Source organism: Alligator sinensis, unplaced genomic scaffold (genome assembly GCF_000455745.1).
Source record: "Alligator sinensis unplaced genomic scaffold, ASM45574v1 scaffold1065_1, whole genome shotgun sequence".
NCBI classification, from domain to species: domain Eukaryota; kingdom Metazoa; phylum Chordata; order Crocodylia; family Alligatoridae; genus Alligator; species Alligator sinensis.
The window spans coordinates 193,521-211,323 of record NW_005842812.1 but is presented as its reverse complement, the minus strand read 5'-3'; the positions used below and the strand labels follow the sequence as shown (position 1 = coordinate 211,323).

The 17,803-nt window shown below is 50.6% G+C and overlaps 1 protein-coding gene across 4 annotated transcripts in view; it reads right to left on the bottom strand.

Moving 5' to 3' along the window:
* The window catches only part of SPATS2 (spermatogenesis associated serine rich 2), a 33,627-nt gene that overhangs the window by 4,906 nt on the left and 10,918 nt on the right, over positions 1–17,803 (bottom strand). For 3 of the 4 annotated variants that reach the window (XM_006035196.3, XM_014525483.2, XM_025191364.1), the window contains exons 3-9: positions 10,040–10,119; positions 9,603–9,711; positions 8,706–8,755; positions 7,409–7,667; positions 6,893–7,105; positions 5,624–5,759; positions 4,569–4,572 (exon numbers count right to left, since the gene is read on the bottom strand). In XM_006035196.3, coding sequence (XP_006035258.1) covers positions 4,569–4,572; positions 5,624–5,759; positions 6,893–7,105; positions 7,409–7,667; positions 8,706–8,755; positions 9,603–9,711; positions 10,040–10,119 — 851 coding nt within the window. The remainder of the gene's footprint in view (positions 1–4,568; positions 4,573–5,623; positions 5,760–6,892; positions 7,106–7,408; positions 7,668–8,705; positions 8,756–9,602; positions 9,712–10,039; positions 10,120–17,803) is intronic. The other variant, XM_025191365.1, reaches the window with a different exon arrangement.

Below are 17,803 nucleotides of genomic sequence, written 5' to 3'. Positions count from 1 at the left end.
GGGAAAGAGGACAGAAAAAACACAGTCAGGGAAGTCAGCCTGATCTTTGTGCAGACCAATATACACCAGAAGTAAAAGTAAGTCAGCGAACGGCATGGGGAACAAGTAAACCAGGCAGCCACGACACTGCTCCCAACACAGGCCCTGCCATCAGCAGTGTGTCAGTGTCAGCCAGGAACAGGCCGACAGATGGCAGCAGCAGGCCAGCCGACCCGGGCGCCCAGCTCTCCCGGCACTCCCATTTGGGAAGGTGGGTGGCTTTGTGTAAATCTTCCGCTCCCCAAACCCAGCGATGTGGGCCCTAGTGTAAATCGCTGCGCTGGTTTTCTGAGCAGCCAGCTACGCATGTGGTCACAGTGGCCACAACATGTCATAAGCACAGGGTCACCACGTCCGGGACTGGAGAGGAGCACGCGGTGCCCTGGGTAAAGTGCAATCACAGAAGCGTGATGTGAGGCTGGACACTGCCGAGCCACCAAGCAGGACTGCTGCTCACAAACAAGGTAGAGGTTGAGCCATCTGCTCTGGTCCCAGAAGGCAGAATCCAGAGGTCTTGCAGCCACCGGTCCCTCATCTGCTGGGAGCAGCTACACTCCAGTTACTGAATAACAGACCGGGCTAATGACCGCTGGGCTTGCTGGGGCCACCCGGTTTTATGGCTTTGATGGCAGCAGTAAAAAGCCTTGCTCTCCTGAGCTGCTTTTGCTCCTGCTCTCCCCCACGTGGATGCACAAGGCGAGGTGAAGTCAGCTGCTTCATTATGAAACATTAACACTAAAAAAAGCCAATTCCTTCTGCTCTCGGCCTGACCCTGCTACAAACCTTGAAAAAAAGGCATTCGCGAAACTGCTGAGAAGGAACCCGAGTGGCCTTTCCCGTGGCAGGAAAGCTTTAGAAAATCCCCACAAGGCCCTGGAGCCAGCAGCTGGCTATGATCTGATCGCACTTTAGATGCACACTTCATTCTCTGCAATGGCATGGATCAGACGCTGGAGTGGGGTGGGGGGTTATTCCTCCACTCACGAAGGCAGAATGCTGAAGTTTCCCCTGGTTTCTCGGTCCCTGATGGGGTTCCCAGCTCAGGATTCACACGCACAACATTTCAGAGGTCAACGGGTAAGGCCCTGCTCTTGCTTAACCTGCCCACCCACATCCAAGTCCAGGGAGCGAGGCCTCAGCCTTCCTCTTTGGCTCCAGGAACTTTCAGCCAAGCAGGGACCAAAGGCCCACAAGAAGCGTCTCCATTTCCCTGCAATCTCTCCTGGGCCTCAAGAGCATGTCTGTTGTCTCTCTTGGAGCAGCCGAAGCCCAGTGTGGCTCAGTCCAGCCAATCCAGGCGACAGCCAGTCCTTGAGCATGAGGAGCAGATGACAGGGAGCTCCCTGTCCCTGCACCTCGACTAGAGAGGGCCACGTGGAGTTAATCGGGCTTGTGAAGAAGCCCGATTACAGAGGGGAGGTCAACTGCACCCGCTGTAAACGTGGCCTGCTGACCTGCTCTCTCCACAGGTGCGTGGCTAAGACTGAAGCAGGATTTAACCAGTTCTGCACCAATCAGGCCTTTGGGTTTGTGCTTCCATTTATCCAGGAGACAGGGACAGCCTCTGAGCCTGGCACAAGGGGCCCCCGTCCAGGGCAGGGCTCTAGACATGGCCATAATGCACATACAGAGGACACGGGAGCGCTAAGAGTGCACACACAAAGTGACACCTTGCCCTGCTTCCAGTCTTCAAGCGCGCTAAATCCGGTTCCCGCAGGCTTTGCCGGGGGACAGAGCAGCACACCCTAGAGCTGTCTCTCCCCTCCAAAGCGCACCTTCTCCAGGTCTGGACTTCAGTTCTGCTGAGAACTGGGCTCACCTCTCTCCTTGTGCTGTCCCTCACGGGGAGCACATCGGCTGTACACTGGGATGCCAACTCCTCTTTCCTCAAGTATAGCAGTAGCTTGGTCTTGTAGGGAGCCCTTGGAGCGCTCCAGGGGACCTGCACTGCGCTACACCCCACTCAAGTCCCGTCTGGATACACACACTCCCCACCCTACAAATGTTAATGCCCAGCTTCTATCAGCCACTTCTGGCTTTGCTGCCTGGATGTGTCTATGGGTTGACAGGTGAATCCAAGAGCCCTCCAACAACTCGCTCCAATTAAGGCCGGGTTTTGTTTGCACTTGAGTCCACCCCCAAGGCTCAGCCGAGACCTTTCACCCGATGTCACAGCTCGGCTGACCAGGAGCACAGGGCAAGTGGCTTTGCTCGAGGTTCGTGCAGCAACAAGTGACTTGGTGTGGACCTGAGCGAGACCGCCCAGCTTCCTGCTATGCAGACGGACTCCTGGGGTCAGTCCATTCAGCAATGCATCCATGTTTGTCCATCTCAAAGACAAGTCTGCATGGCGGGGTGGAGAGGAAAGTCCAGGTTCTCAGCTGAGATGGAGTCCGCACCTGGAGAAGGTGTACCTCAGAGGGGAAGGACAGCTGCAGCTGGGCCCTACACAACTGCAGGGGAGATGGCCAAGGACGAGCTCATGCATTGCGGATCTGCCCATCAGACACGCTGCCTTCCACTGCAGCCTGGCCCTGTCAGTGGTGCCGGTAAGATACTGTCCATTAGCGCAACGAAGCAGGCAGCTGCGGCGCTCACGCATGCGCTAGAGGGTTTGGGGGTCAGTTTTTCTTGACACTGGGATACAACGGCCTCTGCAAGATTGACTGTAATTGGAGAGCACCAAAGCACGCCTGGCAGGTCTGCGGTAAGAGCACGAAGGCACGTGACTGCCGAGAGATCCGACACGGGACACCTCAACCTCACGTTTACCTCTGCATCCCAGCTGCCAACGCCGCCTCCCACCCGGAGGAGCAGATGCAGCAGCTGCGGCTCTGTGAAGGCAGCCGAGACGAGGATGTCTGCTACTCCAAGACAGGAAGGGCGACAAGAAGAGTCTGTGAGGACGCGGTCTCAAACCCAGCGGTGCAGCCCACTTCACAGCCATCATCTCGCTTAGGCAGAGCAGAGTGAGAAGTCTCCTGAACGGCAGGATGATCAAGTGCAGCAACTGCAGCTGAAGAGGAAGGATGCCTCAAACCCTTTTCAGGCCCAGCTGGTCCAGGCAACTGGCTTAGCTGAGAGCTTCTAGGCCCCCAGATCAGAGAACAGCTACTGCTTCACAAAGCCTGGCTACAAACAGAGCTGGGTGCCTCACGTTTGGTGCTAACAAGCGCACAGCGGGGACCGTGTACACATGCTCAGGAAACAGTCAGTCAATCTGACAGCAGACATCTGAGCGTGGCTCCAATTCCTACAACACCACCAGCTGCTTGGGATTCTTTTTGGAAGGTGGAGGAAGTTTGACTGGAGAGACTGCCGCCTCTCTCAAAGCCTGCATGCCAATAAGCTCACACGCACATCCTCGCAGTCCAAACTGCCCGAAGCGTTCCCACCCTTTAGCTTGCTGCCTTGGGGAAAAAAAAAAAGACTGTTTAAACCAGTTCTTTTTGTAGGGAGCCACCCGGAGAGCGGGGTCAGTGCAAGGCATTAACTGCAAGATCCTGTGCTAACAGGAGCTAAAAGATGCCAATTGTTCTTCGAAGCATGGAGTGGGAAGGGAGGATTTGCTCCCCAGCTGCGTCACTTGCAGGAAAGGGCAAGTAATCTTTTCTCCTGGAGTTAAATTGACCCAGCTGCAGCAGCGTCACTGCTTATCAGCCACCCAGCAGGGTGCTGTTCACTTGGCATTTATTGAAGGAGGTTCCCACTGGCTGCCTTCCAGACATGCATTCAAGGGCCCTGCCTCACGGACCTGCAGTTCCTGGTTCACGCTGGTTCTGACTTGGCAATCAAGAGCACGTAGAGGCTTATCGGAGCGAGGCTGCCGAACTGGACTTGAATCTTTACCCTTTCCAAACAGGACGCCAGTGTTTTGTGGATGATAACGTAAGGCAAAGAGCAAGGAATTATGATACAGAAACAGGCACTTCCGCCAAAAGACACGGCTTTCCATTCTAATGAGTGGGTTTTCAGGGCTTCCGTCTATACAGAAAGGCAGACAATAAAGCCACTGCCATAAACAGGTCACAGCAATAATTAAAATGACTTCTACTGCCTGTATACAAAATCCATTGACAGAAGCGGTTCATAAATAATAAATATTAATTTAAATCCATTAAGAACATTTGTGTGAACAAAGGTTATAAATATCTTAGCTACAGACTGAAAAAATCCAATGAAACTATTGAAGAGAGGAAATTCCATGCTCACGATATTTTTCAACACCTCAGACAGCAGGAAGCACAGAGAAGCAGGTACAGTCAAACACTCATGACACTGGGGGACCCCCAGACATCTCTGGGCATCCCCCAGACACCCAAATCCAGGGACCCCCATACATTTTTGCTGCTCCTGAGCCCTCCACACCTGAAAAGTGGCTCCGCTGCCCCATGCTTTGCCTCTGCAGGATCATGGCCACTGGTCAGTGATCCCGTATGCACACGCTCACTTCAGCCATCACAAGCAGCTCCATTAAAATCAATGCAGCGTCTCACAGCAGCAGAGTTAAGCGTGTGCATAAGTACTTGCAGGCTAGAGGCTACAGTGATCATGTACTCTGGCAGCATTTTAACCACGTTACAACTGTCTGCACATTGCTGCAATGCTCCCCCTGCTCAAAGGCCAGACGCTGTCACCAGGCGGAGAGAGACAGGTTTTAACATAGATTTGCGAATCTGCCAAATTATCTCCTCTCAGCCTTTACCACGAGAGCGATCTTAATTGCCTGTCAAACGCTACCTGCTCCCAGCAAGTAGAGCACGGTGCAGTTTCTAATTAAATGTTTCTTCACCAGCACTGTCCGCATTTGGGACGACTGGGTGGGATGGCTCAACAGCATATGTAGCTCAGACAGCTAACAGGTCCGGTGCTGTGAATTAAGAGGATTGTCACATTGAAGTCCTCAGAAAACTGAGAGATGGTACCACGCACGGCGGGTCTGGGGTGACCCAGCCTAGTTAGGACTGTAGATGACCTTTTAACATGCGTTTTATGCCTTCTAACAGTGCTCCCCAGGCCCTCACGTACTGTGCTTAACCTCAACCTCAACTTATTGAGCTTGACCAGGTATTTTTCTTTTGAGAAACATGTGCCACTCAAGGCTTTCCTCACAATGACAAGTCGATGGCACTAGAGCCTTAGAGTGACGTATTTGGTCTGGAAATTTCCTTAGGTTATCAGTGTCTGAAGAGGGAGCCAGTGACAGGGAGACGAAATCTTGGCAGAACAGTCCGTGTCAGTCACGGTTACAATGGACACAACGCAGCCCTGTGCGTCCAGGGGCCTTCCTGGGCACAGCGGTACAATGGCTCCGACATGGACGCTCCATAGGCTACAGCCCGGGGCAGCGGATACGCGAACGTAGAGAACTCAGATTCACGTAAACGCTGCAGATTCCAGCACCTCGAATTAGTGCTCCCTCCTTACAATAACAGACCTTGCAGACTCTGAAGTGCAATGATCGGGGCAAGGGAGAAACACAACTAAGAAACCCACAAACTTTTCATTAAGCCTAGATCCCTATTCAGAGCTTGTCAATTTAAATGCCTAATGGGTGGGTCTCCCCTCGCATGACTTGACTTACCAACTCTGCAGCTCAGCAAAGGCCTGCTTCATTTTTTTAATGGAGGCATCCATCTCCTCTTTAACCACCACCCGATACCGGGCCAGGGACACGGTGCAGCGCTGGAGATCCTTCACCGATTTTTCAATATTGGAACCTACCAAGAGACAAGAGAAACTGCAAACAGCCGGGGATCTCAGCCTGCAAAATCTCTGGGCTAACATGGGCAATAGAGATTTCCAAATCATTTCAGGGCTAACACTGTTTGGCTTTAACCTCCAGGCTACCCCTTCCTACTGGAAAAGCACTGGCTGTGGCATGGACTGTCGAGGAGATCATTTGGGGAAGATTTTTTGGGCTTAGCAAAAATCTCCCCTCACACATGAAAGCAGAGATGTCGGTGGCTTTTCATGCACAGAAGAAATCAAATGTATGTCACATACACTGTCTGCTCCTTCGCTACGGGCTGAGGAATCTCACAGCAGTCCACCTGGAGGTATAGCACATCCAAGCACTGAATCATGTGAAATGACTGCCCAGGTATGTGAAAGGTTTCAAGGCTTACTGGGGGAGGAGAAATCTTTTGGAAAATTAATCAAAGCCATGCAAACAGCCATTTCCGCTGAAAGAAAAAGAAGAAAACTCTGGCTGCTTCCTGCAGCAGTTAGTCTCTCCAACGGAGACAGTGCCTGTGCTGTCTTCCTCCCCCTACCAATGAGCCCCTACCAAGCTAAATTAGCAGCTGCTCATTATGGTCCTGGATACAGCAAGCAGGTGAACCACCCTCCCGTCAGGGTCTGGATGTTCTCATCTCGGTAAGCGAAGGATAATGACTATGCCTAAAACTGAGATCTCAGAGGTCCTTCTTGTGCACATATGCCAGCGAGAGGACACAGAGAAGGAAAAACAGCAAAGAGGTTGTCATTTCCTACAGCCGCTGTCTCTTCAGACAGCTCTGACTGAGGAAGAAGGCTCAAGGCTTTTGGATGGGCACTGGAGAGCAGGCTAGATGTATGCAGCATAACTGACTGCTGCTTCGTAGCTCCTATCACACAGATGAGTTTGCTGCTTCAGGCATTACATCTAAACTGCTGTCAAAACTCCAGCTGTGCAGAGAGAAGAGAAATGCACTCCAGATTACCAGCCAGAGAATAAAAAGGATGCTAGTTTACATCACAATCAACGTCCTATAAGCTTCTCAATCTACTAGGAACCAAAAAGTGAACTACAAGACCCTATGGTGTCAAACCACTGAGAAACTAAAGCATGTACAGGTCCTCAAGGCCTTACCTAGCTTCCTGTTTGCAGGAGAAACAGGAACCTCTTCCAGCACTACTACAGACAAGGAAGCAGAAGACTGGTTGCTCGTCGTGGACCTGAACAGAGACTTGCTGGTGTTCCTCTGCTCGGGCTGTGACCTGAGAGACGCAGGGTTCTGGGGAGAATGCATGACGGAGGACTTGGTCTCAAGGTCTGCTAGGCCATTCTGGAGCTGAGATGCTGCTGTGGAAAAGCAGGGGAGTTCAAGGGAACAAATGAACAGGGGGGCAGAAAAAGGAAGCACTGAAAGTACTCCAGCCCCGACTGCCCCCTCACCATCACGTTAACGAGCAGGACATTAGCCTCCCTAGGATAATACAAAGAAGCAAAGAGAGCGTTACATATTCCGAGAGTTTCTGTCGAAACAAACCAGGATTCACAACTGGCCCAAAGAAAGGCAGCAGGAGGAGACGGGCCAGAGCCGCCGCACCGCTTCTGCAACCCCCTTCCTTGCCCCACCTGCCGCAGCACCGTGCCAGGACTAACCTGTTCCATTGGGCCCATGAGGTGCAGCGGATTCGCAATCCTCTAACTCTCGTGCATCTATTGAAAGGGTATCCAAGCCTTCGCTGAGCGAGTCCACAGACTCCGTGTCATTGGCTGAACCGTTGACGTGGTAACCGTTAATCCCGCCTTTCTCCGAGCTTGCCGACTGCTCCTCTTCCGTGGATGCCAATTTACCGGGATCCGGGAGGCCAGGACTCGATTCAGCTGGAGGTTTGGGCTTGGTTTTCTTCTTTTTGTTCTAGGGATTAAATGCCCGTGTCACAGAGGCAAGGGCAAACTTAGCTCCTGACAGGAAAGCTCCAGACCCTGCTTGACTGCCCGAGTCACTGAATTAAATGCTTTTCAGGCAGTCTCGGCGGCTGATCCTAGAAACCGCAGGATGGATTTATTCGACAATGAGAACTAATCTGCTGGCATTAACGAGGGGCAAATGCACCATCCTCTCCAACTGCGCATCAAGGAGACTAATGCCTCCGTTACCAGATTAAGCTGATACTTCAGGGCAGGCAAACGGCAGCAGCTTTTGGAACCGTCTTCTGGCCACTTCCCAGAGGTTAATTCTTGGGTGACGGTGAGACCCAACCTGCGGCTTCCCCCTGCTCAGCAGAGGCTAAACCTCTGCCAGAAGCTATTCCAGTCACTACCAGCCCTCAGTCATGCTCCCTAAATGATCCTGTACTCTTTGGCTTTTCATACCCTTCCTGGGCCCCAATTAGAGCTCTTCAGTACAGCTATCACTTTAATGCTCATCCCCGTGTGCTCGGTGCCACAGCACGGCACGCCGACATGTCAACCCTCTGCACAGGGCTCTGAGTTCGTGCGCAGCGGAGGACAGCTGCACCCAGGCTCCTGAGCTCTGCACAAGCAGCTCCCCCGTGCAGTGCTGGGGAAGCGGAGGGTTAAGCAAGGATCAGCGTTTCCATCATCGTGGCAAGGGGCTGGGGAGGACAGCTTGTGCCGCAGCTGTAAGTTTTCAGGATGATTCAACAAGGCTGCACGGGACACATTATGCTGACTAAACAGCATACGTGGAGGATGGGATTTCTAAAGCATCTTTGAAACCACCATATCCAGCACCCCCTCTCAACAGTGACCACTTGGTGGACTGGAGCCTGTCCCTAGGAAGCAAGCCTGCCCACAGCAGCGTATGTTTGCCTATCTGGTTTCCTTCCTCACTTCTCTCGATTTGGCTTGGTGTCTAACACACCTTGGACCTTTGAAAAAACAAAGAACCCAGAAGGATGATAAATACCCTAGCAAGCGTTTCAGGCATTACCTTTTTCTTGCCAGTTACTGTCCATTCTTTCAACACTTCACTGGCGTTGCCTGAAAGGAAATGCAGCAATCAGCGGTAGAAAATGTTTTGGGCTCTCACTTGGTCTCCACTGGCCGCGTGTTGGAATCTCCACAATTCAGGCCACCTGGAGTAGTTCCTGCCACTCCCCACATGAGCTAAGTTTCAATTCTCTCAGCTGATGTAATGAAAGGACTGGTTTCGTTTTTGCTTTGGGCAGGACTCAGAACGACCATTTCTTGCAGCGGTCTATGCTGGCTGCCACCAGACAGCCAACCCCTACTTGGCATAGCCATGCTGCAGACTGGCATGCTGGACCCAGCTGGGACCTGGACTCAGCTCAGGAGTTTGCTGCAGACCCTCTGACCTGAGCTAACTTTTTTCATCAGTGACTTCCCACCTGCCCTGCAAGGTCAGAGCCCATCACATGCCACAGGCCGCCTGCTCCCAAGAGCGATCGAGAATCCATGTTTCAAAGGAGGCAGAAAAGCTCCCCCAGAGGTGCAGAGCAGAGGCTTCATGGTCTACATATACAGTCCCATGTGTATGCAGAAAGAGTCAGGCATTTTGGTCCCATATAACTGTCCCTTTCTTGACTTTTATTGGGTTGATGTCAGAGAAGCAAGGGAAGAATGAGAGAACCACCTTTGGTCTGCTCTTCTGGGAAGGAACTGGAGAAGGAGATGGTACTAGGATGTTTGAGAAGCAAGAAAAAAAACCCTGTTCCAAAGTACAAGTGCTGTAGAGAGAAAACCTATGGCCCTTTCTTGAAAGCCATGCAGCACAGACAGAAAAATCCCTACTTACTTCTGCTGAATCAAACTCACAGACATCTTCACCAGAGCCACTTTTGATTAGCACAAGACTGCAAGTAGTTACCTTCCATAAAGGCCTGCACTGTTTTGTCCACACAGTTATCGAAGTGCTGCAGCACAAGGATGATCTCGTTGTTGCTCCGGTTGGGGACTATCGCACGCACAGCACTGATCTGGAAGACAGGAGCAAAAGGACACGTGTGAGCCATTTCTTACCATCCCTGCGACTGCTCAGCTTCCATCCAGGCAGATCACGCTGCAACCTGCAGAAGCTGCTCTCTAGTGGATGCAGAAACTCCGGCAGCTCTTTGGATACGCGATCTTAAGAAGCCAGGACAACGCAGCTTGACTGGCGTGAAGCGCCATCAAATGCAAACTGGCAGTCAGTTCCCACACACCGCGTATTTCCACGCAGCTCTCAGCAAGTGGCCGAGAGCTGCATTTTCACCTGTTCTTCAGCTGAGAGTGACAAGTAAAAGAAAAGCCCATGGCCACACTTGCCTTCTCCTTCATGTTTTCAAAGGTTCCTCCCTGGGCCATCACGGTGTTGGACTGCACGTCAAAGATGAACCCCGACGGATCTGCAAAGACAGGGGAAGGCTGTGTTGTGAATGAGGGAGGAGATGTTTGGCATAACCCAACCTCCGCCTGGAGCAGTTGCTTTGTGGTGGAATGCAGAATTTTGGCTGCCACTGAGAGCAGCTCTGACACCCCAGACACCCAGCTAGCTGATGATCTGCCCCTGGACTGACTGATCAGGAACAATACAGCTTCCTCAGGCGACAATGAACACATGCTTGCAATCAGTTGGCATCCATTAACTTTGGGAGCATTTTAAAAGAGGAGCTTATTTGGATACCCCTTCCCCATCTTCAAGAACAGTGCTGCCACGGAAAGCCTGGGCACAGGCTGATGATCAGGGGCTGCCCCCTGCCTTGTCCCAGGTACAAAATTATCTGTTTACTTAAAAAGGGGGGAAAAAGGGTTTTATTTTGCTTGAGAGAGATCAAACCCCTGAGCTGCCTGCGCCTTTAACTGAATGACACCTTGTGTCGGAGCCTTGAACTGGTGGCTGAAATTCTGATTCATTCCTCAGCTCTGGGCCAATTCAAACAAAGAAAAAGAGCATTGTGGAGGCAGCAGCAAGCCGGCAAACTGAGCAGCCGCTCAGGTTGGGGTGATCCGCTAATTAAAGAGCATCTGAGCAGTCCGATGTAGTGCTTGTGTTCCCGTACTAATCTTAGGAGAATGCAGGATCCACCAAGAACCCCAGCACCACGGCCCTCGCTGGTACGGACAGTGTATCTTTACCCACCTGGAAAAACACAGACTTAAAGACAGCACGCTGAGAACCACCCACTGGCTCCTGTTAAGTGCCACCAGCACCTCTGGGGAAGCTCTTCTTTCCCATCTTCCCTCAGCCATGAGTATCCTGAAAACATTTTGGTAGCTCTACACAAGGCAGATGGGGAGGGGACTATGTTTCCTCTCTCTTGTCCAGTTCTGGGAACAAGCTTTTCCAGGGGGCTTCCACATCTTACCCTGGCTACCAGAGTCCTACCCTTTGGACACAGTCCCAAACTGAATTTGCAGTGACGGACGGTTAAATAGGTGACTCATTTCTGACTAGGAAAGGGCTTGATTTTACTGCAAGACTCAGAGGGAGGCAATTAAAAGGCTGTCTTGTCTTCCCAAGGTTCGATTCCCAGCTAGGATGACATCAGTCTGCAGAGGCCTGCTGCTTTACCAGCATGGCCTTACAAAGGACTGCGACTGGCATGACCTGGCATCAGTGCCAGGCACAGGATTGGCATCAAGTTTCCTAGGGACGATGGCCAGGCAGTGCATCAGCCCGTTTTGTTTGGATACAGGGTGTGTTTCAGGGCTGCTTTGTGTCATGTTTGGTCTAGGAGAGGATATAACCCTCTCAAAACCCACGGGGTGACAGCATTAGCAGAGCTCTTCTGGATTATTTCTACACAAACTACTCCCCACAGAGGCAACGTTTTCACCCCAAGCCCCTGACGCCGTTACACCCCCAGGAACTTTCTTGTAGCAACTTTGCAAGAGGAAATTCGCCGATTCACAGTTCGATGTTCGGAGCCCTACAAGGATCAAGCCAGAGGAAGCAGCTGCCCACATCTTTAGTGAAGCCTTGTGAATGCAGTCCTACAGCTGCCCCCCAGCTGGCTTTGTGGGCTGTACCTTAGGGGCAGCCCTCTAGAAGAGCTAGGCTGATGGGTTTCAGTTCAGCTGATACTCCACGCTGCTAATTCATGCTCTCTTTGCTCATGCTGGACATACCGCTGCCTTCAGCAGTTCCCAGACACCAATGCAGCATTTATACCGAGAAGCCTCCAAATTCTGTGATAGCACATGAGCTTGATGGAAAGGTCAGCCTCTGACTAAGGCTACCTACGAACAGTTAAATCCTACCCCCATTTCTTCCCGTTCCAGCCGACCCTCCCTAGATTCAGACCTCACAAATCCAAGAGCCACTGAACTTCCTAACCCAAGGGTGGGCAATTATTTTGGGTGGAGGCCCACTTACTGAGTTTTGGCAAGCCATCGAGGGCTGCATGACAGGCAGCTAGGGGCAGATAAATATTTTCTAAATTTTTTAGGGGCCCCGCAGACTGGATAAAATGGCCTGGTGGGCTGCATCCAGCCCGCGGGTCACATTTTGCCTGCCCCTGCCCTAACCACTTCACCTTCCCAAAGGTCTCACAGCTCCTCCCATTAGTGTCTCCAATTCCCATTCAAGTTCCTTCTTTGCAAAGGGCTCGCCAAAGAGCACAGGTGCAGCACAGGGAGACCTAGGCTCTGCTGTCATCCCCCCTCTCACATGGGGTTGCAATGCAGTGAAAAGTCAGCACATCACCTAGGTTCATCTCATGAGATTCCAGCTCCTGCTCAGATTAAACTTTTCTTGTACTGGTATTCATATTGCACCCTGACCCGCTTCCCTAGAGGCAACATACTACAATGGAGCCATTGGAAAGCCTTCAGTTTCATGCTTTTGAGGCTGCTTGGTAGTATACACCTTAACACGGCTTTTTAAAAATAAAATAACCACAGCCACTACACTGAAGGTATGTGACAGTCTCCCTAGGGCGTGCTCCTTAGGCAGCTCCAGTGGCCATCCCTTCCAGCACACACCACATGCAGAGTCACAGATACCGTGCCATTTATCCTGGCTAATCCAGGGTTCAAACAAACCCTGCTCAGACACCAAGAGAGGACCAGAGTGCACAGCGTTTCCTATTTTCAAATCGGATCTAATTTGGATCCTGGCTCGCTCTTCTTTCTCTACACACAGGTTGCAGAGCAGGGGTTCTCAGCTGAAACCACACTCCTGAAACTGTGATCAGCTGCAACACAACAGGCCCGACCAGGTTTCATGACCCGCTGAAAGCATCTCTCAGACTGCTTGGTGCTTTTAACACTCCATGATCTGTTCAGTAGCGCTGCAAAAATACAGAGGAAATCTTCGATAAACAGGGCAGCATTTATGCAACTGGTGGATCCTTCCAAACAAAAGTCTCTCCAGCGAAAGACAGAAGGCTTCTTGTCTCCATCAGCAGTGTTTCAGCGTGCAGTTGTGTGGGTGTGTGGGGATATAAAAGAAATGGCAATTCCAACAGTGAAAGCAATGGCCTGAGAGCACCTCAGCTGCTCTCCCAGTTAGCAGATGAACTTTAAGAACGAAATATAACCTTACTCCGTGCATGAGGCATGAAGCTCTTCGGGCTCCACCCAGCTCCTCATTAATGGAGCGGGCCACAGCGCAGGGCCGGAGTTTAAGCCTGCGCACGTCTCAGCAGGTAACGCAGTAATTGTTTACTGTAGCTGCTCCCTCAACCTACAAGAGCCAAATTCCTATTTGCCTGAAAGTAGGAAGAGGGCAAACAGCTCCTTCCTCTTCCTGCTACTGCCTGTCCTGAGCATACAACCCAGCCCAAAACGCCGTGCTCAAGGGATCTGTGTAGCCCCCTCTGGCAAGCACTGCTTAAGATGGGAGGTTTGGCCGAGTGCCTGGGCATGACACCTACTGCATGGCTGCTAAGGCAGCACATTGGACATCAGTGTGTTGTCCCCCGCTGCCAGCATAGCCCTCGCTGCAAGTTTAAAGCTTTCTCGTCTGACCCAAGGACCATGGACATATGGCCAACAGTGAACAATGACATCTGGGCAAGTGGAAGCTCATTAGCCCACAAATTAACAGGCTCACACCCTCCATACAGTACACTGCATTTTCTTTGTGCCATGCCCCATCTGCCATTGCAGCAGAGGGAGCACCCCCGAGAGCTCACTAAGTTATTAATGCATTTACCATGTTACAAGGCAACTACAAATAGGAGCTTCTTCGGGGACAACTGGTGTCAGGAAGGAAGAGAGGTTGGAGCCTGTAATCCCCCTTTCTGGCTGCCAAATGGGCTACGATAGTGTCAAGGGTGCTGCCCAGTCCAGATCTAAACATCACACCTGCACCAAAGGGTATCAAGCCAAAGTTGCTTGCCTGACTTAGAAAAGCGGCATTCTTCTCCCATTAAGCCAACAGAGCCAACATGGCTATGGGAGATGAACGGGATCAAACGCAGTCTTTCCCATCATTTCTAGAATAGTCAAATCATACGCCTGCTATCCCCCACAAGCCAGGAGAACACAGGTAGATTTTCAGACTGCAAAGAGTTTGTGGCACCAACAGACGGAAAAGATCGTTATCCCTGGAGTCCCTGCGAGGAATATAAAAAACCTAAAACGAACCGTGTAATTTGACAATCCCTTTTCCTGACTTGTGTCTGCTTGAAAGCGCATCCATTGTGAAAGAAGGAAATGCCAGCTCCTAGACTAATATCAGCCTGTAAAATGACTCAGTATCAATAATAAAGGAGAATCCTCTTCATCTCCAGAGTCCTGGGAATTATTTGCAAACAAGCTCTGATGGATTTTTTTTAGCTGATCACAAAATTATTTGCAAACAAGCTCTGATGGATTTTTTTTAACTCATCACAAAATCCCAGCCACTCCATCCAGGGCAATAAAACTCAACGTAGAAGTTAAGACAGTCCTCAAAAAAAAATGTCTGGGCGAAAAGGGAAAATCCACAAGAGCATTGCCACCACCAGGCAAGCTACCAGACTATGACAAAGTCCATTTAAATTAAACTTACCTGATCAAAACAGGCTTCTGGAAACTGAAATCCCTTCCCCGAGATGGACAATACAACTTCAGCAACAGGAAGTAGCCAGGAAATTTTGACCATGGTATTTTTGTTGGCTAATGCAAGATGCTGCTTGACGTTACATCCGACTCAAGCAGGTTCCAAATATGACATGCTCTGTCTGGTCTCCGGGGCGGGATGAACGCGCTCGATCCAGATATTCCTTCGCTCGAGATCAGGGTCCTGTCCTACGCAGACGGCGATGGCCCATCGGCCTCACGTCACAGTTTGCCTGTTCACAGGGCTCAAAAGGGCCCGGCGAGAGCAGCCTAACGTTTTCGGTTAAGCAGGTGCGGAGCAACGTGGCTTGGTTTCTGCTGCCGGATCCAGACAAATGGGCAAGTCCTCGCCCTCCCCGTGCCGAGCAAACGGCCGACTTCGGGGAATTGCGTCGCGCGAACGCTCAGAATTCCACCCAATAACGCGTCAGTTAAACTGTGAAACATTTATAGCCTCTGTGGCTTTTCAGGTCAGTGGTAACTGCTTTTACTCTCTCAGGGATGCCACGCACAACCTGAGCTAGTATCAAATAAAAAGCTATTTAAGAATTTTTCTGCAGGCTAAGAGGAGTTTGAATTTGCTGTAATAACAAGCATCTTCCGCCGCTCCCCTGTAGCAGGGATCATTAAAAGTCTCCGGCGGATACTGCAGGGAAGGCCAGACCTGAATGATCACTACGGGCACAGAGTGGCCAATAACGTTGGTGAATAAGGGGGGAGAAGGGGGAAAGGCAGAAAGAGAATTTCCTGTGTGCCAGCTGCTCCGGGGGAACCATTTCACGTGTCCACTCCTAGCTCACGGTAAGAAGGAGCTGGACTGTTTCAGCTCCGTGCGGGGCACGGGGCAGGTACTCCAGTTCAGCATCTCCTTGCTAAATGGGAGTGGAAACACCGAACAATTACCATGGGGCAGCTGACCTGTGCGAAGTTCCACGTTCCGCCCCCTCCACTGTTAATTAAGGTACCAATACTTCTACCAATACTGGAATAAATGGTAGACCCGCCTTAAAAAATGCACGCTTTACCAAAACAGCGGTAATAAAATACCCCCCCAAGCCAAGCTGTCATGTAACCGAGGGCTCTTCAGCTGCAGAGACGGCAAGGCAAAAGGCTTCTGCAGGATTCTTGGCTCTTATGCAATACGGTATACTCCTCTTCACGGGCCAAGAGGAACGATCTCTGCCATGTGTCCAGCTTTTTGCACTCTAAAGAAACCCCAAAGAAGCCTGTATAAAACCGTATCCCTCTCTGAAAGTCCTGGACCTCCCATCTGGTCATGCAAAGAAACCAGGGCTCAGGACCTCAGTCTATGGTGTAGGAAGTTATTTTTAATGCCCAAGGACACGGTCGTGATCTCACTGCACTGTCAAGCAGGGAAAAGGGTGGCAGCTGCACGCAGGTTTCTGCAGATCAGTGGTTCTCAACCTTCCTTCTTGGACTCAAGGCCTCCCTCACCGGACTCAAGGCCCCCTCCATAACTCTTGCGAGTTGAGTGGCACCCGGTTTCAAAGATGAATTTGTATAATACAGTGCTTACCTCCTCCCATGAGGGCTGGGCAGTGGAGGTGGGGACTCATCCAGGCAGGGACAAGCGTGAGCTCAGCTTATCCATTTACCTTATCTGCTTACCTCCACACACCTCGCTGCACCTTTCAAAGGGTCTGGCACCCCTGGTTCTAGATGAGTACATCACTTCCTTGAATGCTGTTCTCCAAACATTTTAGAAATGGTCAGGTATGACACAGCCTCTAAAGTCAGGCAGAGACTTGGCATTTGCAGGTTATCAGCTCTTCACATTTTTAATTAAAAAGCTCTCACTGTGGCACTGATAATCTGCAAAGTCACTGCAACTGTCTGCTGGGGCTCCTGGAGTGCTGCCCACAGGGAGGAAGTTAAATTTGCCCAGTCCAGGAGCTCGACATAAATGGGGCAGCTGTTTGAGGGCACTGGAAAATGGTCTGTTTGCTTTTATGTCCGTAAACAGGATAGGCCTGCTGACGAATATGTTCACCTGGAGCTTGGAAAAGGCTTGGAAAAAAAAAGGGGAAAAAAAAAAAAAAAAAAAAAAAAAAAAAAAAAGAGTCCTTTACAGAAATCCCATTTTGGCTCCAATCATCTGGGTCTGAAGAACCGGGGGACAGGATTTTTGTCCCATAAATGCTAAGCTGCTTCAGACAGTTGAGGCCTGCCCACATGCATGGAGAAATCACGCCTCTAAAACCAAACATTTCAAACCTGCTTGTGAATACAATGCTTCTGTGTGCACGGCGTTTCGCTTTCCAAGAGACAGATGGAAACACTTCCAAAATGTCTCTGTTGACTCATCCAGTTGGAAGCTCCTAATCTGCTTTTGCAGTGGCTAACTCTCTGCAGCTTACCCTGGATAGAGAGTCACAGCTGGCAGTATAACCTGAGCCCTGGCCTATCGCTTTCAATAAGGAAGTAACGCAGCAAGAAAAGCTAGAAACCCTGCTGCGCTCCCCTGACTGATGGGTAAGAAATAACCCTTTAGGATCATTGGAACTGCAGATTTTTTACTCTGCTCTGTACAGTTCCCATATGCACATGCAAGAGAGACGACAACTTAAATTAAATTTGTGCCTTTTCAGAAAGTGGCTTTTCTAAAGAAAAGATCATTGACACTCAAAGAGAGCTGGGTTATAGTCTAAAAACCACCAACACAGTACTTTCTTCCTTTGTCTACCAACTTCGTACAGCACCCCTTCGTGTCTGATCCCATAATTTTGCTAACAAGCCACACATTTATACTTATCAACTACAAACCCCCACCCCCCGAATCCTCTGTGCCTTGTATGTTGAGCACCAAAACTACCAGCAAAGTTCTGAGCTACAAAACCTACTGTCCCCATCAAAGGCAGAAGACTGCTGAATCACCCTGTTCACCATTTCAGGTTCGTAAAGCTGGCAATTAGAAAAGTTGTTTTGACCACAACGAAGGTCCAGACAAGAAAAAAAAAAATAATGGTGGGGGGTACCCACACATTTTTAAGAGCATTTCCTGGATAAATGCACTGGAACAGC